The 25,448-nt window shown below is 39.0% G+C and overlaps 1 protein-coding gene across 1 annotated transcript in view; it reads right to left on the minus strand.

Annotated features, from left to right (window-relative positions):
• LOC150081149 (protein zyg-11 homolog B-like) overlaps window positions 1-25,448 on the minus strand; it is a 256,638-nt gene that overhangs the window by 167,693 nt on the left and 63,497 nt on the right. Inside the window, exon 4 of the mRNA XM_090382030.1 lies at window positions 23,684-23,824. Coding sequence (XP_090238156.1) covers window positions 23,684-23,824 — 141 coding nt within the window. The remainder of the gene's footprint in view (window positions 1-23,683; window positions 23,825-25,448) is intronic.

Here is a 25,448-nt window from a genome sequence, read left to right on the forward strand (position 1 = left end):
TTCTGAAAGCTTCCTCAAGGGCAGCAGTAAACAGCTTCAGAGATATTGTGTCTCCTTGTCGAACTCCTTTCTCGATTTTAAATTTGCTACTGTCTTTGTCTAGTCTAATAAAGGATGTAGCACTCTCATATATTTTCTTCAAAATCATAATATATGGAGTATCTATGCCTTGTCTTTCCAGTGCCCGAAACATTGCCTTATGCTGTATGGAGTTAAATGCCTTTTCATAATCCACAAATGCCAGGCATAATGGTGTTTTGTATTCATTTGCTTTCTCCATTAGCTGTGATATTACGTGAAGGTGATCCATAGTTGAGAATCCTGTCCTAAAGCCAGCTTGCTCTTTCGGTTGATTCTCATCAAGTATTCTTTCTAATCTGTTAGTAATGACCCTTGTGAACAACTTGTAGATGTGGGATAACAAGCTAATTGGTCTATAATTTCCAATTTCTGATTTATCTCCTTTCTTATGCAGCAAAACTATGATTGCATTATTCCACTGCTTAGGCACCACACCTTTTCTAATGCACTTTGTGAAGAGCCTTGCCAGTTTTTGTGTTATGTCTCTTCCTCCCAATTTTAACAACTCTACAGTAACTTCATCTTCCCCCGGGGTTTTCCGATTCTTCATTTTCTTCAATGCATGTTCTACCTCATCAGGAAGAATATCGGGTACGTCGTATGTGTTGCTACTTTGCAATCCATCTTCCCCACTGCTGGTATCATTCCCTCACTCCTTGTATAATTCTCTATAGTAGTCTTCTGCTATTTGAATTATGCCTTCTCTGCTGTTTATAAGTACACCATCGCTTTTCTTCAGTTTCAGTATCATTTGTCTTTCTGTATTACTGCTCATGGCTGCTGATTTAAATCCTTTGTTTTCCCTTAATGCTTGTTCTACTTTTCTTGTGTTAAATCTTCTTATGTCCTCTCTGAGTCTCTTTCTAATGGCTTTGCATAACTCAGTATACTCAATTTTCTCCCTGTCAGTGTTTTTCTTGCTCTTCATCTGTTGTCTTTGGTTCATCATGACAAGTGTTTCTTGACTAATTTTTTCTTCTTTGGATTTCTGTTTCCCTATAGGTTTCTTGGGCTTTATCACTTTCAGAAAGTTGTAATATTCCTCGTCGATATCTTGGTCCTGAGCAGTCTGCAGAAACTCAATCTTGTTCTTAAGTTCCAGTACATACTGCTTTTTCTCCTCCTCTGTTATTTCAAAGACCTTTGTATTATTTACTCGAGTCAGTTTTTTCCTTTCCTTTCCTACATCTATATCAAGTGTACATCTTACCGTTCTGTGATCACTTCCAACATTTACCTTATTCAGGACAGTAACATCATTCACAATATATCTTCTGTTAGTGAGGATGAAGTCGATTTCATTAGTTGTTAATCCATTTGGACTCTTCCATGTCCACTTTCTGTTCACCCTTTTCTTGAAAAAAGTGGTCATTACTGACAGTCCTTGAGATTCTGCAAATTCCACAAGTCTTTCACCTCTTTTATTTCTTTCACCAATTCCAAAATTTCCTATAGTTCCTCTTTCTGCGCTGTTTTGCCTTTTTCCAACCTTAGCATTGAAGTCCCCCATAATAATAGTGTAGTGGGTTTTCTGCTCATCTAGAAGACTCAATTTCAGTGTACATTTCTTCAACCTCTTCATCATCATGGCTCGATGTTGGTGCATAAATCATTATAATCTTTAGCTTGTACCTCTTAGAAATCTTGAATATTAGTCTTGTCACCCTTGGTGATGTACTTTTGAATTCCAAAATGTTGTTTTTAAAACCTTTATGGACCAGAAACCCAACTCCACCTTCACTCCTTTCACTGTTTCCATTGGTGTACAGCAGATTTCCACTTGATAAACTTATAAGTGATTCATTTCTTCTTCTTGTTTCAGCCAAACTGATGATATTCCAATTCACATTTTCTAATTCCTTTTCCAGCTCTAATATCCTGTCTTCACCGATGAGTGATCGTACGTTATAACAGGCCAAGTTCAATTTCCGTGCATGGCAGCCTGGTCGTACCCAGAGATTCTTAGCACCCTCTGCTTCCACTCTGATCCTCTCGCTGCCGTAAGAGGGAGAGTGAAAGCTGCTGGGGACTGAGGGCCATTTGTATTGTTGTGCTCTCATTGCTACACAATTATGGGAACATAACTGTGTAGCAATGACTTGTGTAGCATACACAATTATGGGAACATTATTAATAATAGTAGTGGCAAACGATGCAAGAAAGCAAGTTATATAGCATCAGCAAAAAGAGTAAATAAATAAATAAAATAATCACCCTCTGTCAGAAAGAATTTTTGCATATCAACCCTAAAACCATCTTTTTAATTTAAATTTATGCCCCCTCGTGTGTCATTCAAACAAGAGTTAATGTCATCTGCACTTAATACTCAATGTGTTTAATGCATTAAACACTTAAAAGTCTCCTTTTAAGTGCCTACTTTCCAGATGCTTCAGAGTTTGGAGAACTAGTCTTTTATGGTAAGAATCTTTTATTCCCCTCAAGAATCTTGCTACTCTTTTCTACATCCATTCCAACAGATTGCATCCTTCCTAAAATGAGGCTTCCAGACCTGTATGCAGTACTGATGAGGCCTAACCATTATCTTATACAAAAGGACAATCACCTCCTTGTCCAAGGTGGACAAATTCCTGTATATTATAGCCAAAAATTTCCATACATTATGCTGTAAAAGCAGAGGAAATCAAAGAGGAAATAAGTAGAGTGTATAAAATAGATAAGGATGGATAAAATAATGAACTACTAAAATATGAAGGAAAAAAGCTAACTACAGAATTAATAGAAATATGAAAACATATTTTAAAGAAAAGAATGTACCAACTGATTCATTAAAAAATATAATATCAACTAGGGGGCTTTGCCCCCCCCCCCCGCTCGCTGCACTCGCTTCTTTTGATAAAAGAAAATAAAATACTTACAGAAGCTTTTGACACTGTATGTGTCTCTTATCTCAGCTATGAATACATAAATAAGTTACATATAAAAATCAAGAATGGTATTATGTGGTCAGGCTAGACAAACAGAGAGCTTGCACCAGGTTTATCTAGCATGATCAGGCTAAAACAGAAGTTTGTTTTACCAAAATCAAACAAGCTTCTTTTACATATTTTGGTATTTGTTATGTATTACCAGATAAATCGCATCCCTCTTCTCCCATTGGCTGAATAAATATCACTATGAGGAAAATTATTTTTATGTAGAGAAAGAGATAAAAAGGAAAAAAACAACTTCCAGAAAATTCAGTAGTATTATTAATTTATCAAATTAAAATACACACACAGTAGTAGAGGCATACAATGCAAGAAAGCAAGCTTATGCAGAATCAGTCAAAAAAAACACGCTCTTATTTGACAACTCCATTAGTTCCAAATACCTGTCCACCTCAGACTTAAATTTATTTAGGCTATCAACTTCCACAACAAAAGGAAATTCAGTGGTATTATTAATTTATCAAATTAAAAAAAACACACACACTAGTAGAGGCATACGATGCAAGAAACCAAGCTTATGTAGAATCAGCCAAAAAAAAACAAGCTCTTATTTCACAACTCCATTCGTTCCAAATACCTGTCCACCTCAGACTTAAATTTGTTTAGGCTATCAACTTCCACAACAAAAGATGGAAGTCTGTTCTACCAATCAATTACCCGCTGGCTAAAGGCAAACTTCCGCACATCTATCCTACAATTGCCTTTTCTAAATTTGAATTTATGCCCTCTCGGGAGATTACTCTGAGCAAGAGAAAGAATCCCATCAGCACTGAGCATGCTCAAACCATTCAAGGCTTTATATACCTCAATCAGATCACCTCGCAGGTGCCTAGTCTCCAGACACTGTAATTTGCAAAATTTAAGCCTTTTTTCAAAAGAGCAACCCTTTGTTCCATTCACTAATCTTGTTGCCCTTCTCTGTTCCAACAGTTCTACATCTTTCTTAAAATGAGGCCTCCAGACCTCATTTTAAGAAAGTAGTGATAAGGAGATAATCAACTGCTAGAAAAATTCCTGTATATCATTGACAAGACACCATGAGCTACTCTTGCAGACCATCAGCACTGCTCAGAAAATTCATATCTAACTGCACAATTACCCCTCAGATCCTTTTCATTCTCTACCGTTGTCAGTGTAGTACCAGAGTACTTAAATAATCTACTGGATGCCTGACCTGCCTCCTTGCGGCAAAGTGTGGGCAATGGTGGGTGCCAATAGGGGACAACTAAGACTTATCCTTTCACCTACCGTATAGCCTCACATCTAAATTTAATAACATCAAAATTTTGTCCACCCAATTAAGCTTTTAACACATCTCCCTAGCGTTCAACCGCAACCAGCGATTTCCTAACAGCAATCCCATTAAGCATCATTTTATTATTTTTTTTGTTTTTCAGTTTCTAGCCACTGAAATCCCAGTAAACTAAGTGGCAGGACCTACCAGAGCAACTTGTGATACTGGACACACCCAGCTGCCTCCATGTGGCAAGATATGGGCAACATCAGGCCCCACTACAGGCCTGGTGGCCAACAAGCTGGACAAACAATGGGCACAACAATTCCCACTGCACAGACAGGGCCCACACACTTTCAAGTCTCTGGCTTGACAGTGTACTGTCCTCAATACAGCGAGCACATAAAGTGATGGGAGAAATCCCAGGTGCGACTGACACGAACATACCTTATACCTTGTCAGTGTAGTACCACAGAGTTGATATGTTTACACAAAACTTCATTTGCCACCTCTCAGCCCATCTGCTCAACTTTACTAGATCCTGTTGCAGCAGCGTACTGTCATCAGTGTCATTAACAGCCCTGCCAACCTTCGTATCGTCTGCAAACTTGGACATTAAGACTGATATACCATCATCAATATCATTTATAAATATAGAAAACAATGGACCCAACACTGAACCCCAAGGGACTCCATTAATAACATTAGTTCACAGAAAGAAGTGTCCATTGATTACCACTCTGTCTTCTCCCACTCAACCCTTTATCCATAGCAGCAATTTGAAAGGAGATTATTCTGAGCAAGAGGCAGAATCCCATCAGCATTGAGCATGCTCAAACCATTCAAGGCTTTATACACTTCTATCAGATCACCTCGCCAGTGCCTAGTATCCAGACACTAATTTTCAAAACATAAGCCTTTCTTCGTAAGAGCAACCCTTTGTTCCCTTCACTAATCTTGTTGCCCTTCTCTGTACTCGTTCCAGCAGCTCTACATCCTTCTTGAAATGAGGCCTCCAGACCTGTATACAGTACTCAAGGTGTGGCCTGACCATTGCCTTATACAAGGGAATAATCACCTCCTTATCCCTGCTAGAAAAATTCCTGTATATCATTGATAAGACACCATGAGCTACTCTTGCAGCCCATCTGCACTGCTCAGAGAACTTCATATCTGCCTGCACAATTACCCCCAGTTCCTTTTCATTCTCTACCACTGTCAGTGTAGTACCACAGAGTTGATATGTTGCTCTGGGGTTGCTGTTTCCCATATTTAGTAATTTACATTTGTGAATGTTAAACTTCATTTTCCACCTCTCAGCAAATCTGCTCGACCTTTCCAGATCCTGTTGCAGCAGCATAGCCTCAGTAGTGTCCTTAACAACCCTGCCAACCTTTGTACCGTCTACAAACTTGGACATTAAGCTTGATATACCATCATCAATATTATTTATAAATACAGAAAACAATAATGGACCCAACACTCAACCCTGAGGGATTAGTCTACGATGAGCAGTGTCCATTGATTACCACTCTCTGTCTTCTCTCCCCTCAACCACCCCTTTATCCACAGCAGCAATTTGCCTCCAATGCTGCACTGTTCCAATTTGTGCAACAGCTTTCTATGTGCAACAGTATCAAAAGCCTTTCTGAGATCCAAGTATATAATATCAGAGTTATTCCCTGCATCCAGTTCTTTTGTGACTGCATCATAGTATCCAATCAAATTGGTCAGACAAGACTTCCCCTTAACAAAACAATGCTGAGTTCGAGCTATAACTGAAGTCTTGTCTAGATGATCCTGCAGTGCCTCTAGTGTCTCCATTAATTTCCCTGGAACAGAAGTTAAACTAACAGGTCTATGGTTATTTGTGTCACCCTTTGATCCTGCTTTGTGAATTGGGATCACATTTGCACATCTCCAGTCCATGGGTACGTCCCCTGAGTCCAAGGAAGCTCTCATAATTATGGCTAAGGGTTTGCTTACTTCCTTTGCTGACTCCCTTAATATAACTGGATAGATCCCATCCACCCCCAAGGTGCCTTTCTTATTTTTATCTTCAACAATTTCTCCTCCACTTTCCTCTCAGTTATTACAAAATCATCTAACTCAGTGATAGAGTTTAGTTCACCTCTGGCATTCCCCTCCCTGAATAACTCCTCATGTGTGAATGTAGATGCAAAATACTCATTTAGTTTCTAAGCCACGTGAGTAGGATCTTCAACAGTTGAACCACAGATAAAGGGGACCTATCTGATTCTTCCCCTTCTTTCTACAGTTTACATAGGTAAAGAACTCTTTGCTATTTTCCTTTGCACCTCTGCCAAAGATTTCTCAATCTGCTTTGGCCTGCCTAACCTCCTTTGTGACTTGGTTACAGAGCAGTTTATGTTTATCATAGGCTTCCATGACACCCATTAATTCATATGAATCCCATGCACATTTCTTCTCTGCCACATGTGTCATTACGTCATCTGACATCCATTTAGGCTTAAACTTTGAACAATATTTCTTAGTTAGTATGTAAAGCCTAGAAACTTTCAGGATTAATTCTTTGAATGCTTCCCATTTTGAATTTGCTGTTGATAACATCATCAGTTGGTCCCACTGTATAGAATTTAAATACTGTCTCAGTCCATCGTATTCGCCTTTACGAAAGCAATAACCCTTCCCTTTACCCCTAATGGTAGTTAGCTCTTTGAGCAAATCCTAATTGAGCACAATGTGATCACTGTCACCTAGTGGTTCCATTATCTGCATATTCTTAATGCATGAAGAAACACTACTGATAAATAGATCAAGAGTATTACTACCTTTAGTTGCCTTCCGAACATGATAATGTAGAAAAAAATCATCCAATAAATCCACCAAAGTCTTGCTACTGTGCAAGTGACCAACCCATAAATTCCAGTCAATATCCAGGAAATTAAAATCTCCCATTTAAAGGTCTGATTTACTGACCCACTATTTCAGTTTTTTTATTATACTCAGAGTCATTAGGCCTATAACACACTCCTACTCTCAAAAGGTGATATAGTTGTACACGTTAGCACTAATGATATTAAGAGTAGGAGACCGGCGGGATTACTTAACAAGTACAGGTGAATGTTGAAAAAAAGCTGTGAATTAGGGTTGAATTTGAAAGTGTCTGCAATTCTGCCCAGACACGATAGGAGGGAGTATATGATCACAGCCCTTGCGATCAATTCGGCCCTGGAAAGATTGTGCAAGGCTCAAGGGATAGAATTTTTTTCAGCCTGGTCTGTACTATTTAACAGGAGAGACTGCTTCTACAGGGATTGGATACACTTAAATAGAAAGGGTGCAAGAATGTTTGCTGATGCTACCAAGGCAGTGTTAGGTGAGTCAGAAAACTGCTAGATTGGGAGGGATACAAGGACTAATAGATTAACAGTAGCCACCGGCAGAGGCGAAAGTGATTCTTGCACTGCTTCTACTGAAATGAGCCGCAGCCTGGAAAATAAGATACAGGATATTTCAGAGATTGCTGGGAATCATTGGGGTAAAAGTAAACACATGGGTTGTGTTAGGGTAGCTAAGAAAAAGAACAGGTGCATGTATACTTGCATGTACACCAATGATAGGAGTTTAGTAAATAAATTTGATGAATTTGAGGTATTGCTCAAAACATCAAAAGCAGATATTGTGGGGATTTCAGAGACGTGGTGTAACACAGATATAAGGAATGCAGAAATGGAATTTGGGGAGTACAATGACTACAGAAGGGACAGACAGGACAGGACAGGAAGGGAGGAGGGGTTATGCTATTAGTTAAGAAATACATAAAATCCAAGGAAGTGAAGCCAGTCGACATTGCTGGACAGTGCAGTGTCGAGTCAGTTTGGTGTGACATAAGCATTGGGAGATCAAAATTGAGAGTAGGAGTGTGCTATAGGCCTAATGACTCTGATGAGTATAATAAGAAATTGTACAGGGAAATAGAGTGGGCTAGTAAATCAGAGAGTCTTATAATGGGCGATTTTAATTTCTCAGATATTGACTGAAATTTGGGGGCTGGTCACTCACACACTAGCAAGGCTTTTGTGGATTTATTGGATGATTGTTATCTACATCAGCATGTTCGCGAGGCAACTAGAGGGAGTAATACTCTTGATTTGATTATCAGTAGTGATTCTTCATGCATTAAGAATCTGCAGGTAAATGAACCACTAGGTGGCAGTGATCACAGTGTGCTGAAGTGGGATTTATTCAAAAGGTAACTACCATTAGGGGTAAAGGGAAGGGTTATTGCTTTCGTAAAGGCGACTACGATGGACTGACACAGTATTTAAATTCTATACAGTGGGACCAACTGATGATGTTACCAACAGCAAATTCAAAATGGGAAGCATTCAAAGAACTTATCTTGGAAGCTAGTAGACTTTACATACCAACTAAGAAATATTGTTCAAGGTTCAGGCCTAAGTGGATGTCAGATGAACTAATGAGACATATGGCAGAGAAGAAAAATGCATGGGATACATACAAATTAACACGTGATACAGAAGCCTATGATAGATACAAGTTGATCTGTAACCAAGTTACAAAGGAGGTTAGGCAGGCGAAGGCAGATTACAAGAAATCTTTGGCAAGGGATGCAAAGAAAAACAGCAAAGAGTTCTTTAATTATGTAAACTCTAGAAGGAAGGGGATGAATCAGATTGGTCCACTTGATATCGATGGGTCAACTGTTGATGATCCTGCTCAGGTAGCTAACAAACTAAATGAATATTTGGCATTGACATTCACACATGAGGAGTTATTCAGCGAGGGAAATGCCAGAGGTGTATTCAACTCTGGCAGTAAGCTAGAGAATCTTGTAATAACTGAGAGTATAGTGGAGGAGAAATTGTTGAAGATAAATACAAGAAAGGAACCTGGGGTGGATGGGATCTATCCAGTTATATTAAATGAGGCAGCAAAGGAAGTAAGCAAACCCTTAGCCATAATTATGAGAGCTTCCTTGGACTCGGGGGAAGTACCCAGGGACTGGAGATGTGCAAATGTTACTCCAATTCACAAAGGAGGATCAAAGGGCGACACAAGTAATTATAGATCTGTTAGTTTAACTTCTGTTCCCGGAAAATTAATGGAGGCGCTGCTTAAAGAAGCACTGCAGGATCATCTAGACAAAACTTCAGTTATAGCTCGGACACAGCATGGTTTTGTTAAGGGGAAGTCTTGCCTGACCAATTTGATTGGATACTATGATGCAGTCACAAAAGAACTGGATGCAGGGAATAACTCTGATATTATATATTTGGATCTTAGAAAGGCTTTTGATACTGTTGCACATGGAAGACTGCTGCACAAATTGGAGCAGTGTGGCATTGGAGGCAAATTGCTGCTATGGATAAAGGGGTGGTTGAGGGGGAGAAGACAGAGAGTGGTAATCAATGGACACTGCTCATCGTGGACTAATGTTATTAGTGGAGTCCCTCAGGGTTCAGTATTGGGTCCATTATTGTTTTCTGTATTTATAAATGATATTGATGATGGTATATCAAGCTTAATGTCCAAGTTTGCAGACGATACAAAGGTTGGCAGGGTTGTCAAGGACACTACTGACACTATGCTGCTGCAACAGGATCTGGAAAGGTTGAGCAGATGGGCTGAGAGGTGGCAAATGAAGTTTAACATTGACAAATGTAAAGTACTACACATGGGAAACAGCAACCCCAGAGCAACGTATCAACTCTGTGGTACTACACTGACAGTGGTAGAGAATGAAAGGGACTTGAGGGTGGTTGTGCAGGCAGATATAAAGTTCTCTGAGCAGTGCAAACGGCTGCACGAGTAGCTCACGGTGTATTGTCGATGATATATAGGAATTTTTCTAGCAGGGATAGGGAGGTGATTATTCCCTTGTATAAGGCAATGGTCAGGCCACACCTAGAGTACTGTATACAGGTCTGGAGGTCTCATTTCAAGAAGGATCTAGAGATGCTGGAACGAGTACAGAGAAAGGCAACAAGATTAGTGAATGGAACAAATGGGTGCTCTTACGAAGAAAGGCTTAAGTTTTGAAAATTACAGTGTCTGGAGACTAGGCACCAGCGAGGTGATCTGATAGAGGTGTATAAAGCCTTGAATGGTTTGAGCATGCTCAATGCTGATGGGATTCTTCCTCTTGCTCAGAATAATCATCTGAGAGGGAATAAATTCAAATTGAGGAAAGACAGGTGTAGAATAGACGTGACGAAATTTGCCTTTAGCCAGCGGGTGGTTGGTTGGTGGAACAGACTTCCATCCCTTGTCGTGGAAGTTGATATCCTAAATAAGTTTAAGGCTCAGCTGGACAGGTATTTCGAACGAACAGCGGGGTGAAGTGGAAGTGGTTAATTTTTATTTATTTATTTTTTTTTTTGGCTGATGCTCCATAAGCTTGCTTTCTTGCATCAAATGCCTCTACTAATGCCAATGCTAAATGCTAATTTTGATTTCCCAGTGATTATGTCACACCAAACTGACTCAACACCACACTGTCCAGCGATGTCCACCGGCTGTACCTCCTTGGATTTTATGCATTTCTTAACTAATAGCATAACCCTTCCTCCCTTCCTATGCTGTCTATCCTTCCTGTACACATTGTACTCCCCAAATTCCAGTTCTTCATTCCTTATATCTGTGTGACAACACGTCTCTGATATCCCAAAAATATCTGCCTTTGATGTTTTTACCAACACCTCAGATTCTTCAGATTTATTTGCCCAACTCCTAGCATTGGTGTACAATGCAAGTATACATGCCCCTGTTCCGTTCCAATTCTTAGCTACCCTAACACAACCCATGTGTTTACTTGTACTGCAATGACTCCCAGCTGTCTCTGAAATCCCTCTGCTGCTGCTCATTCCAATCAAAGCAGTGCAAGAATCACTTTCGACTCTGCCATTGGCTACTACAGTCAGTCCTTGTATAACACGTGTTTACACTACACGAACCAAATTCGCTTATGCACAATTCGCCTTTGTGTTTACAAGAAATGGCAGTCGAACGCGGAATCACCCCAACGGAACGCAACACGATAGGAATGAAGAGAAGATTCTGAAAATGTATTTATGTGTTTTATATCGGTGAAGGGGAAACACATTTCACCATAATAACGTAAAAACCAACACAATTGCAGCTATCGGTATAATCGCAAATGCAATTAGAACGAGTTTACTACCAGTTTATAACAGATTCCACTAGCAGGAACGCAACTGGAAATTGTTTTTATTGTTTTATGGTAGTAACCCCTAGAAATGTGCTTTAGTAAAATGTGAGGTGTTAATAGTGTATCTCTGCCTTTACGGTGTTGTTTATTCAGTTGCTACATGTGCACAGCTTTGTTTATACGTATCAAGCGTGCCTCCTCATTTTGTAATTGTGCTTTATTCCCTAAAAACGAGTACTTGAAAGGTGTGAAAAGGAAGCGTCCTGGTGAAGACACTGCAGATTCAAAGAGAAAAATAAAAGCAATATCGATAAACAGAGGCGGACTAGGTCAAAAATTCTTATCCGGGAAAATTTGTAGTGACCTCATACTAGCGTTTATGGCCAAAATCACACCGGCCTCCTGCCCACCGGGGTTTTCCCAGGAAGGCTTATGGCCAGTCCGCCTCTGTCGATAGCGAAAAAATATGAAACTGTGAAACGCTTTGAGTGAAATGAAAGACCATGTGATATTGCATGTGCTACAGACCTAAATGAGGCTACGCCAAGAATTACAAAGAATGCAGAGAAAAAAAAAACAACTTTCATAGCAGGAACAACTCAAAGTGTAATTAAAATCCATTAGATTAAGACACAAAGAATTGGAAGAGATGCAATGGCTGTCATCTGTTTCGATAGAAAATCAAACAAAAAACAAGTTTGCTTACAATAGAAGCAAAAGCATTAGCAATATTTTATTACGTAATAGTCGTAATAAAATACTTACGTATTTTATTACGATAATTTATTGTGTTTGGTAATGTTTTGGTTACAAATGTGTGTTCAATCTTGGGTGGTTGGCACTTAACCCTATTTTTCCCATAGGGCCTGTGTTTATATTGTACGATTTTGCATTGCACAAGGGTTTCTAGGAACACAACTATCATGCTATACAAGGACTGACTGTATTAATCTATTAGTCAGTATCAATCTAGCAGTTTTCGACCCGCGTAACACTGCCTCGATAGCATCAGCAAATATTTTTGCGCCTTTTCTATTTAAGTGTATCCCATCCCTGTAGAAACAGTCTCTCCTCTTAAAAAGCACAGACCAGACTGAGAAAAATTCTACCTCTTGAGCCTTTCACAATATCTCCAAGGCCGAATTGATTGACAAGGCTCTCATCATTTTCCCTCTTATCGTGTCTGGGCAGTAATGCAGACACTTTGAAATTCAACCCTAATTCACGGCTTTTTTTCAACAGTGACCTGTATTTGATAAGTAATTCTGTTGGTCCCCCCCCCCTTTTTTTTTGTTAGTTGTTGGCGCATCGGCTTCTGTGGCCATAATACACCTCCAAAGGTTTTTGCACTACTCTGATCCAAGCCCAGGCACTCTACCCACCCGGCTAGCCCGGTCGGCTGTTGGTCTCCTACTCTTAATATCATTAGTGCCAATAGGTACAACAATATCACCTTTTGGGCCCTTAAAAGATGATATCTGCTCTACAACGTCATCAACCTTTGCCCCTAGCAGACACACCCTGGTCCTGTTCGACCTATCATATATATACTTAACTTATTTATACATTATTTTTAAATTGTGGTACTACTTAGGAGTGTCAAGTTTGTAGTGACCCCAACCAACCCACTAGTTATATTTAAAACTAGCCCTTGTATGGATAGCCTTATATTTAAACCTAAATGTCATTTGACATAATTCCAATATATGACTAAAAGGTAATTATTTGTGTATTTGGTAGGGGAGTTTAAGCTATCAGACGGGGCGCCTCCGTAGCCAGGTGGGCAGGAGCAGCAGTGCGTTCGTGATTAGACCGGGGTTCGAGACTGTGACTACCAAATACGGAGGATGCAGAAAGGTCAGGGAATGACCACCGCATATCCCCGGAGCAATATGGCCTTAGTTTGCTAATGCTCCCAAAAAACCAAATAACAACAAATAACAGCTATCAGGTGTAATAACCAGGGAAGAATTGAGAGAACCTGTATGCTAAAAAACAAATTACCTGAAATAAAATGCAGTTAATATAATTATTCTAAGTACCTAAAGCTGTGGGTCCTAGGACTACCTCGTCTAGTTGTCGGCAGTGAAAATTAGGAGCCACTGCAATAAGCCAGGTCTCTGGTTCTGTTATGATGTACACGAAAAAGGTGTATGTGTACATCATAACAAAAAAGTATATCAAATCCGACCCGACAGAGAACAGAAGAAAGAATAAAAGAATAAAAATAAAAAATAATAACAATAAATAAATAAGTACATGCTGATAGAATCCTGTGGAAAAATAAGAATGAAATATTAGGATTGTCTATATATGGGGGTATTATGTCATTTGTCTTGTCCTATCTTTGTTATTGTTTATGTTTAATCTTAAAAATATTATTTTGATTTCTTTGACATTGCTATCATTGACTTTAACACATGAGGCAATTGTCCAGTCATCCATCCAGGGACCAACTGTGGTACAGGTTTGTAACACCAGACAGCCAGAGCACTACTTTATTCACCTCCATTCCAATTACTTTCTGCTGTTCTTTTTACTACATTTTATTTCTTGTGAGCAATCAGGCTGGCTGAAAGCAATATCGATTTCTCTACTATCACTACTTGTTTTCTTCTATTACAAAGTTTAGTGTCTTTTCCACACTACTTTGTTAGTTTTTTTTTTTCTCCCTCTGCCTCATCTGTGCTCACTTCCCCATCACACAGGTACAGTTCCTGTTTACGAATTCACACCTTACCTCCACCACAGGGCTACTTCAACTGACATATATGCACTGCACGTGATCACTCAGCTCTCTCCTTCGGTCACCATTGACTTTCAATGTCTTCCGGTCCATACAGACAGTAAGTTTTCTTGTTTTGCCACCATCTCTTAGATTTCATTTGATTTTATATTTTATTTTTATTTTTCCACAGGATTCTATTGGCACGAACTTATTTATTATTATTATATTTTATAGTTTATTTATTCTTCCTTCTGGTCTCTGTTGGGTCAGCTATGCATGTATATGTCCTTTTACGTGTACATCATAACAGAAACAGCGACCTGGATTATTGCAGTGTCTTCTACGACTTTCGCAGCCAACCCCTAAACGAAAGCGATGAAGTCCTAGGACCCACAGTTTTAGGTACTTACAATAATTATATTAACTGCATTTTATTTCAGGTAATTTGTTTTTTTAGCATACAGGTTCTCTCAATTCTTCCATGGTTATTACACTTGATAGCTCAACTCCCCTACCAAATAATTACCTTTTTTCTAGATTTCATTATGGTTGCCTGTTTTTTCTACGTTTACAGTCGTCCCCGGATCCATAATTGCATTGCATCATTATCACTTTATTTATATACACACACACACACACACACACACACACACACACACACACACACACACACACACACACTATTATTATTAGCTATGTGGTGCAAGGAAGCCTAATGCTTATGCTACAGCAGCCAAAAAAAAAAAAAATTTCCCAAGTTACCCTAAGAGAGAGAGAGAGAGTGTCAAAACTATAAGGGAATCACCAAAAATGAGACGAATGATGGTATACAGCTCAGGACCCAAGCCCATACTCACCAGAAGTGAGCCCCTGTGGTTATTTACACACACACACACACACACACACACACACATATGCACACACACACACATATGCACACACACACACACACATGGGTCCTTGAGGCTGTCTCAGACATTCTCCCAGATATGCCAGACAAGCTGTACTTGCTACCTGGGAGTCTAAAATGCTGATGGAACAAGTCAAGTGGACCCAATTTCGGCGAAGTTCGGACGGACTGTGACAGCCAAATCCTCTGCTTGCACCTTCACGATGGTGGGACTGTTAGTAATCCTGGGTAAAACCTCCATGCACAAGTACATGGTGGGTGACCATCCCGGTGTTAACCAACATAAGCAGGGATCAAGGTAGAGGAAGATGAAAAGTTGGTTCTGTGAGTTTGAAGTTGGACAGTAAATGGATGTTGGCTGGTAGCAGCATATGTTCGGACTGTTTTGAAAAAGAGAGGGGGAATTATAGAAGCCAATTCAGAAGAACACTGCCCATGAAAATATCTGTAGAAGAGGCATGCAGCAGAAACAGTACGACTATGAGACAGAGAGTGGAGAGACTGTTAGAGACAAATCATTAATTAACCTAACTGCCCTCTTCTGAACGGAATCAAGAAGCCTGAGTGAGGTTTTGGGGGCACCACCCCAGATGTGGGAACAATATTCCATGGTAGGCCGGATTTGTGATTTGTAAAGAGTGAACAGTTGTCTGAAAGAAAAGTAATGCTGAGAGCGAAAGAGAAAACCAAGTTTTTTAGATATAGAGGAAGCAATATTTGTAATGTGCTTGTGCCAAGAGAGATTAGAAGTCAGGGTAATCCCCAAAAGAAATATATCATTTTGCTTAGATAGTATGAATCAGAGCTGTAATACTCAATATGTTCTACGTTGATAATAATATTAGTAAATTAATAAGAGGAGTATACCTCAATATAGTACGTGGAACACTTCCGTATGATACCCTCCAGAAATTAAAACGAAAAAAATCGACAACTTACCGGTACATTAAAGTAAAATATAAATAATTAAATAATCAATTTAACACAATTCAAAATCAATTCAATTGAATTGTGTTAAATTGATTATTTAATTATTTATATTTTACTTTAATTATTTATATTTTACTTTAATGTACCGGTAAGTTATCGATTTTTTCGTTTTAATTTCTGGAGGGTATCATACGGAAGTATTCCACGTACTATATTGAGGTATACTCCTCTTATTAATTTACTAATATCATTTTGCTTAGAAATCGGAGTGTCGTCAAAGATAAGCATAGGAGCAGAAGAATCCTTTTTGTGCGATATAAGACAAGACTGAGTTTTAGAAGGGTTGAAATCAACTAAGTTGTCTTTGCCCCACTGGAAAATTACCTGAAGATCGGCATTTAAGGAATTGGTAGCAGATTTGAGAATTTGAAGCTGATTGAGCAGGGCAAGGTTTCTCAAAATGGAAGATGGAATGCAATGTGCTATCATCAGCAAAACTATTTTTAGGATTTCCAGTCAATAAAAGAAGATCATTAATATACAAGAGGAAAACAGTAAGGGAAAGAACTGAAACTTGGAGGACACTGGCATTAGTGGAGAAGTTAGAAGGCAGAGAGCCATCTACCACACCCTCAGTGAGCGATCAGAGAGAAAACTGGATAACTGATTGCAAAAAACAGTTGGCAAACCATAAGATGGAAGCTTGTATAAAAGACCTTTATGCCAAACATGATCGAAAGCCTTTGAGATGTCAAGAGCAACTGTTTGTGTTTCACCAAAAACTTTTCCATTGAATTAGTCCATAAACGAGAAACTTAAGCTAGAATAACAACAGTGGATTTCTAGGTAGTTTAAGAGTTGGCGGTTAATTTGAGAAGTAATGGCAATAGGACGATAATTGGATGGGAGGGATTTGTCACCCTTTCTAGGAACTGGCTCGATATTAGCAAATTTCCAAGCAGAAGGAAAAACACCACTGGAATAAGAAAGTGAAAAAAGGAAGCAAAGAACAGGAGCACAGGTTTTTTCAAAACAAGTGGAGAAATACCATCGGGACCTGGAGCTTTCTTAGCATCAAGATTCATAAAAATCCTTCTGACATCCTTTTGACGGAAGACCACAGGAGGCATTGAATGGAGCGTGTTGAGAATGATGGGATTTGTTTTACCAAGCTCATTAATACAGGAGTTGAAAGAAAAATGGGATGCTAGCAAGTCAGCTTTATCCTTGGCTGAAGTGGCAACAGAACCATCTGATTTGGACACAGGTGGGAGCAGAGATGGGTAAAAGTTGCGGCCAATAGCTTTGACAAGAGACCAGAATGCTCGGATACCATTAGGGCAAGAAGCAAGTTTTCTAATCTTAGCCTGTTCAAACTCTAGTTTGGACTGATTAATAACTGCTTTACAATTGTTGAAAGATTTGGTGCAGGCAGAAAATGAAACTGAAAAATTAGAAACAAGCCAATTACAATATGCAACATTCTTCTCTTGAACAGCCTTAGCACATTTATTGGAAAACCAAGTTTAGATAAAGGACGAGATTTTAAAGTGGAGTTTAGTATAAAGGATTCCATTCCTGCAAGAATAATTTTACTGACACGATCTGAGCAAACTTTAACATCAGAAGCTTTGAAACAGTAATCCAACCAAGGAAACGAAGAAAAGAAAACTCACAGGTTATCCCTTTTTGCATTCTTGTAATTCCAAACAATACGAGGTTGGGAATAGCCATGAGATAAAGACTCCATTGGAGAAAAGACAGTCACCAAGTTGTTGATCTGAGGTGCCTAAAGGACCTCTCACTTCGACTGTGTACTTAGAAGGGTTGTTTGTGAGAAAAAAGATCAAGCATATTGGCTGTATGGTTAGGATTGTCCAGTATTCTTGTATGTAAATGAACAATCTGTGCAAGGTGATCAGTAATTGCAAAAGCCTCGCATCTCAACCAGTTGGGTCGGTGTGACTAGAAAACGGGAGCCAGCTGGAGTTGTGAACATTAAAATCACCAAGGAATATTACCTCACTGTTAGGAAAGTGGAACTGGAGGAAGTCAAGTTGCAAAGAGAGGAAGTCAAAGAGCTCCAAGCGATTCATTTCATGTCAAATTCATCTGTTCTCTCTACCATTCTCCCAACTCCAATGGAGTTGGGAGAATGGTAGAGAGAACAGATGAATTTGACACAATGAGGTAGAGAGATTTTAAGCCAGAGAAAAGATTGAAAAGAGGAGATTCCAAATTACCAAGTCTCTGACAGGGAATGTCGGAACAGACATATGCACAAGTGCCACCTTTGAGGCGACAGGAATCATACAGCAAATAATTTAGGCAACCGAGATGAGCAGTAGTTGAAACAACTGATAACTGAGATTCTATCAGAAGAAGTACATTGGGTTTGGCAGATTGCAAGTGGAAATGGACATCGCTGAGATTAGAATTGAGATCAGGTATATTTGTGAAATTAATTAGGAAGTGTTTGGGAGGTTTAGATCTTTTTGCAGATAAGCTTACTCTATTAGTTTGACAATTCATGGTGTATTGAATAGTAAGAAAGAGGGTGGGATATGCTGTATGTAGTAATGAAATTTTTGGACATGGGGTCACATGGTAAAGAATATACCCAGATCCTTTAAATAAGTTTGGCCTCGACAATACCCCCCCCCCTGCATACACACTACTCGGACTCCCTCCAGTCACTATCTGGCAGAGTAGAGATAGCAAGATTATACACTGGCTGATCCGGAAGCCTCCTAGAGAGTTACAAATAGGTTCGGTCCAGACTAGCGACAAGGCTGCGAATACCATTTGATAGCTGTACCCTCGAAATGTAAGGAAGATTGGATCTCGCCACGATGTTCATCATAACCTCAAAAGTTATCAATCATACTGTATGATGGAAGAGATGAGGAAGGATTGACCGGAACTTAGCTCTGTAGACTAAACATGGGTTCCACCACTTCAAGCCTCCAATAAGCAAAGTGGTGGTATTGCGCCGGTTGATGAGAATCATCCCACCTAGTACTGCCTGGTAACACAGAGCGGCATCATTCTTCCATGTCGTGTGGGCGCCACACCTCGACCCCTACTTATGTTGGTTCACACCTGGGTGGTCACTCACTGTGTGCTTGTGCATAGAGGTTATATCTAGGATCACTAATAGTCCCACCATCGTGAAAGTGCAAGCAGAGGATTTGGCAGTCACAGACCGTCCGGACTTTGCTGAAATTGGGTCCACTTGACTTGACTGTCACTGTATATCAGTTCCATCAGCGGTTTAGACTCCCAGGTGCAGCTTGTCTGGCATATCTGAGAGAATGTCTGACAACCTCAAGGACCAAACCTCAAGATACCAATCATCTGACCATGCTGCTGGTGCCATGTTTTATCCTGTATCCAGGATTCTTGTGTAGTGAAAACCTAGGGTGACCTTTGCTCCCATACTCTGGACATCACGGTTGGTGTGCAGGCTAGCAAGGAATTAGGAAATCCTTAATTACTGTCTCTAACACCTACTTATTATTTAATGACAAGGTCATGATTAACGAATTATTTGAACGATGTTTCAAAGAATAGCTTTGAATGGAAATAAAAGAATTAATATATAACAAGACTAAGCTGATGACACAGAAGTGTCAACACTATTAATCAACCGGCAAATGTTAAAATAATCTGTAAAATGTGTTTTCATTAATTTTATTGAAATATCCACAGGCTGGATAGAATTCTTTCGCAGGGACCCCTGCTCTAGACGCATCTCTGAACAGTCCATCCTTGCAGACCATCTGCATCCCTTCATGGTCATCTTGCACCCACAGGGCAATGAACCCTTAAAGCAAGACAATGCACCTCCCCACAGAACCATGGTGACTTTCTAGAATAAGGTTCTAAAAGCATTCCACAGATTTTACCACCATAGAATGGCCTCCCTGTTCACCAGACATAAACCCTGTGGAGCATCTTATGATGCTGTGGATAGGTCCATTTGAGCTTTGGATCCACCACCCAGGAATGCGATGAAATTATGGACAACAGGGCAGCAAGCTTGGATGTAAATACCTGTGGAATGCTTTCGTGAATTAGTATCAGTAACATACACTAGTGTATTTCCGAACTGTTGTGCTTATCTAACATAAGTTGGAAGGAGATGAGTAGATATAAGGTCAGCTACCTTTTTATAGTATAACTTTTATTGTAACCTAAATGTTAACCTGGCTCCCCATTCAGTGATACTTGTTTCAAGACTGCACTGTATCGGAGTAGTCGTTGTAGACAAACTATTTTGCATATAAAAATTTGCAATTCTCAATGATGAAGTGGATGCTAAACTTCCAGCCTTGAAATGCCTATTTCACGCTTGAGACAATAACCATAAATCAAAAAGAATCTTTGCTAAGCAAATGAAATGTCAATATTTCAGTGGCAGTCACACAATACATTCAGTTCACAAAGGGCTGCAAAACACTGTGGCTATAAACTTGTACTTTTTGTATATGCAAAGTAGCATACATTAATCACACAGGCATTTCATTTCTTCTTCTCCCAGGAGTAAAAACCCCAACTTAGCTTTCTGCAATTTTTGGTTCTCTCCAAAGAAAAACCTTGCTATACAAAGTTTGGAGGTCATTCAAGTAAGGAAAATAATTTTTAGTATGCAAAACATCTTACCAATGTAAGCTATTATACACAAAGCCTAACTGAAAACTAGTATACACTGAAATAATGAGATGGAGATGCACTGAAATTCAGTGTTTTGCTTCTGCAATCTTGTTTCATAATAAAAATTGGTGAGCCATACTTCGCTATGCTTCAGACTTATGTTACAACTCTGTAGCAAAGAGCAATACATTACAACAGTTCAATTAAATGAAAGTGTTTTTCTAAGCTAAAAGCATTAATTGAAACAATTTTTAATCTTTAACATTCTCACTATAAAGATTAGACACCTATGTAAACTTCCATTATATTGCATCAACGATAAATAACCCCCTCATGTAGTAGTAATGTAAGCATGTGATGAAAAAAAGCAAGCATATGAGCTTATGTAACATCAGTCCAAAAAAAAAAAAAACCATTTTTCACACAGCCACTCCCTCAAAGTTTGTCCAGTTCCTCCTAGAATTTATTTAAGCTACCAACTTCCACGACAACAGATGGAAGTTTGTTCCAGCAATTAACCATCTGCTGGCTAAAGGCAAATTTCCGCACATCTATTCTACAACTGTCTTTCCTCAATTTGCATATATGCCCCTCAGGTTCCTAATCTCAGAATTAGGAATTCTGAGATTAGGAATTCCTCAGGTTCCTAATCTCGGAAGAATCCCATCAGAATTCATCATGCTCAACACATTCAAGGCCTTATACAACACAATCAGATCACCTCACAGGTGCCTAGACCCTGCAATTTGCAGAACTTAAGCCATTCTTGGTAAAAGGATACCAACTTCGTTCCCCTCACCAATCTTGCTGCCCTTCTCTGTACACGCTCAAGGAACTCTAGATCCTTCCTAAAATGAGGCCTCCAGACCTGTACACAGTACTCAAGGTGTGACCTGCCTATTGTCTTATACACAGGTATAATCACCTCTGTTTCCCTACTATCAAAATTCCCTATATATTACTGACAAAACACCATTACCTGCTCTGGCAGCCTGTCTGCACGGTTCAGAAAACTTCATATCTGACTGCATAATTACTCCCAGATCTTTTTCATTTTCTACCACCACCCTAAGTGTAGTACCACACAGTTGGTATGTTTCTCTCATTTTATTTCTACCCATATGCAATACTTTGCATTTGTCAATGTTAAACTTCAGTTGCCACTTCTCAGCCTATCTGCCAAAAAATTTTCTAGATCCTGTTGCAGTAGCACACTGCCATTACTGTCATTAACAACCCTGCCAACCTTGAAATCATCTGCAAACTTGGACATTAGGCCTGATATACCTTTATCAATATCACTGATAAATATACAAAACAGTGGGCCCAACACCGAACTCTGGGGGAATCCACTAATAACATTAGTCCACGAAGAGCAGTGTCCATTGATTACCACTGTCTTCTCTCACTCAACCATCCTTTTATCCATTGTAGCAACTTACCCTTAATACCATACTGCTCCAATTTGTACAGTAGTCTTCCATTCACAACAGTGTCATAAGCTTTCCTGAAATCCAAGTATATGATATCAAAATTATTTTTTGCATCCAGTTCCTTTGTAACCAAATCACAGTATCCAATCAAACTTGTCAGACAAGACCTTCCCTTAACAAACCCATGCTTTGTCTGAATTATTAATGCAGTCTTGTCTAGATGATCTTGCAATGCATCTTTAAGCAGTGACTCCATTATTTTTCTCGGTACAGAAGTTAAACTAACAGTCTAATTACTCGTGTCACCCTTGGATCCCCCTTTGTGAATTGGGGAAACATTTGCGCATCTCCAGTCTATGGAAACTTCCCCTGACTCCCAGGATGCTCATGGCTCAGGGTTTGCTTACTTTCCTTTATCACCTCCTCTAATATAACTGGATAGATCCCATCCACCCCAGGTGCCTTTCTTATGTTTAACTTCAACAATTTCTCCTCCACTTTGCTCTCAGTTATTACAAAATCATTAAGCACCCTGTTACAGTTTGATAAACTTCTGGCATTTTCCTCCCTTAGTAACTCATGTGTGAATGCAGATGCAAAATACTCATTCAGATTATCAGCTATTTGAGCAGAATCATCATCAGTAGAACCAACAATATCAATCTACCAATCTGATTCATCCCCTTTCTTCTAGAGTTTATATAAGTAAAGAAGTCCTTGCTGTTTTTCTTAGCATCCTTTACCAAAGATTTCTCATAATCAGCCATCGTTTGCTTAATCTTTGTGACTTGATTACAGACTAGCTTATATCTGCCATAGGTTTCTGTGTCACCTGATAATTTACATGCATCCCGTGCATTTTTCTTCTCTGCCACAAGTCTCAGTAGCTCATCTGACATCCATTTAGGCCTAAACCTTGAACAATATTTCTTAATAGACATGAAACACCTAGTAGCTTCCATGATTAGTTCCTTGAATGCTTCCTACTTAGAATTTTCTGTTGGTAACATCATCAGTTGGCCTCACTGCACAGAATTTAAAAACAACGGTTTTGTTCGAATTTTGTATTATTAATTAGTTACCTACAAAAACCTCTATCTAAATTAAAAATGAAAATAATGAGGGTAACTAGATCTATAAAGCTACCTTATAAAGTACAATATAATATGACAGTTAAGTAAATAAAATAGCAAAACACTGATTTTTTTTGGAGCTTGTAATACTTTGCCTTTAAAGAGGAAGTGGTGAACATAGCATATTTAGAGCTACTTACAAAGTTTGCTTGACATCCGCATGACTAGAGGAGCTCTCCAGTTTGAAGACTTAAGTCTCAAAATTGGCTCAGCCATAGGCAATTTGATAGTATACAATTATAGTTATATAGACTGATAAGTTCACAAACAATTTATATATTAACATAACCAATAAAATTTAGCATATGCATTATCCAAAAGTTATCTGTGCATTAATCTGTGACATTTGTGCAGTTAAGTTATACATATTTATGTGACACACACACACACACAGTTGTTATACAGCTAACGAAATTACTTAAAAAAGTACATGGATTAAATAACTTTACTTACTTTTATTATGTCAACTCTTGGTTCAGAATAACCTTGTGTATAATTATACAAGTAAAAAAGTGATTTTTGAATGTAAAACTTTCTTGCAGTATACCTCCGAAGAGATTCCAGAATTTGTTCCTCTGAAGCACTTCCTGTAACCTATTAATATAAAGATGAGAAGTTCATAAATTGGATGTATGTAAACTAAGAGCTCACTATAATACTTTAATGGTCATGTCTGGACTTTTAAGTGCTTAGATGTAAACAATATATATCACCCATGCCCACACTACATAAAATGGTCCCAGTAATACTCCTTTCCTTCTGTATAGTGTCCTGACACTATGTAGGCATTCTGTGCTTCTTGTATAGCAGACTAAAATATCTGTATCTCAATATACAAAGCTACTTGCCATTTCCTAATTTACAGAAATACTAAGGAAAAAAAAGAAAATCTGTATTATCTACATCTTTGGGAGAAAAAAAAAAAAAAAAAAGTAATCATATTGATGATATGTACTGCATTATAGCAGTAGTGCAAGTCTCTCTCTCTCTCTCTCTCTCTCTCTCTCTCTCTCTCTCTCTCTCCCCCCCCTCCTGGTGTAATCTCAGTCACAGCATTATAGATTTTTCTACAGGGTGTTTCATAAAGGATGCAACTGTATTATAGGAATTTTAACAAATCACACTAAAGGGAAATAAATTACACATACTTTTACCTTTACAACGGAAAGAAATTACACAACCTTTACAACAAGTGTTGGAAATTGTTTCCACTCGCCTGGATGCAGGTTCGTACCCTATTCATGACATTTGCAACCACCTTACGTAATGTTTGCAATCTCTTTTTTAATGTTAGCCTTCAATTCGTCAAGAGTATGAGGATTGTTGTGAAACACTTCACCTTTTAATTGTCTCCAAAGAAAAAATCTGGAGGAGTAAGATCTGGAGATCTTTGGGGCCACAAGTTTTTTGAGATCAAGCGATCTCCGAAAAATTCCTGTAACATGGCCATCATTTCATTTGCTGTATGGCAGGTTGCACCATCTTGTTGAAACCAACATTGTCGTTCATTCACCTCCAACAATGCGGTAAACTGTTCGATTATTTCACAATAAACTTGCCCATCCACAGTTTTGTCAAAAAATATATGCCCCATAACACGGCAGCACAAGATGGCACGCGAAACCCCAATTTTCAAAGTATGTAATGATCATTTGTGATACGCATGTGGGTTTTCACTGCTCTATATTCAGCTGTTCTGACTATTCACATAACTATCCAAGTGGAACCAAGTCTTGTCACTAAAATAAACAATCCAACACCTCAATTCCATTTTTATCAACAAAAGAACGAAACCAACTACAATACTGTACACAGTTTTCATGGTCAGGTCCTTTTAGTTCCTGAACAACACCTGTACGGTAAGCATGCAATTTTAACTTCTTTGTAGCCCTGAAAACAGTAGTTGGTAACAATCCGGTTTGAGAAGATAACTTCCTAAGCTATTTTCTTGGTGAGCGGGTCAAACATTCATTCAGAACATTCACAGTTAACAGTGATGGCCGGCCTGGGCTCTTTTTGTCCTCCACACTCCCAGTCTCATGAAATTTCACAATTATACCTGATACAATTATACCTGTTGTTGTTGTTGTTGTTATTATTTGGTGTTTAAGAGCATTAGCAACTAAGGCCATATTGCTCGGGGGATATGCGGTGGTCATTCCCTGACCTTTCCGCATCCTCCATATTTGGTGGATCACGGGCTCGAACCCCGGTCTAA

Source organism: Mastigoproctus giganteus, chromosome 9 (genome assembly GCF_048544385.1).
Source record: "Mastigoproctus giganteus isolate SK-2022 chromosome 9, ASM4854438v1, whole genome shotgun sequence".
In the NCBI taxonomy this organism is placed as follows: domain Eukaryota; kingdom Metazoa; phylum Arthropoda; class Arachnida; order Uropygi; family Thelyphonidae; genus Mastigoproctus; species Mastigoproctus giganteus.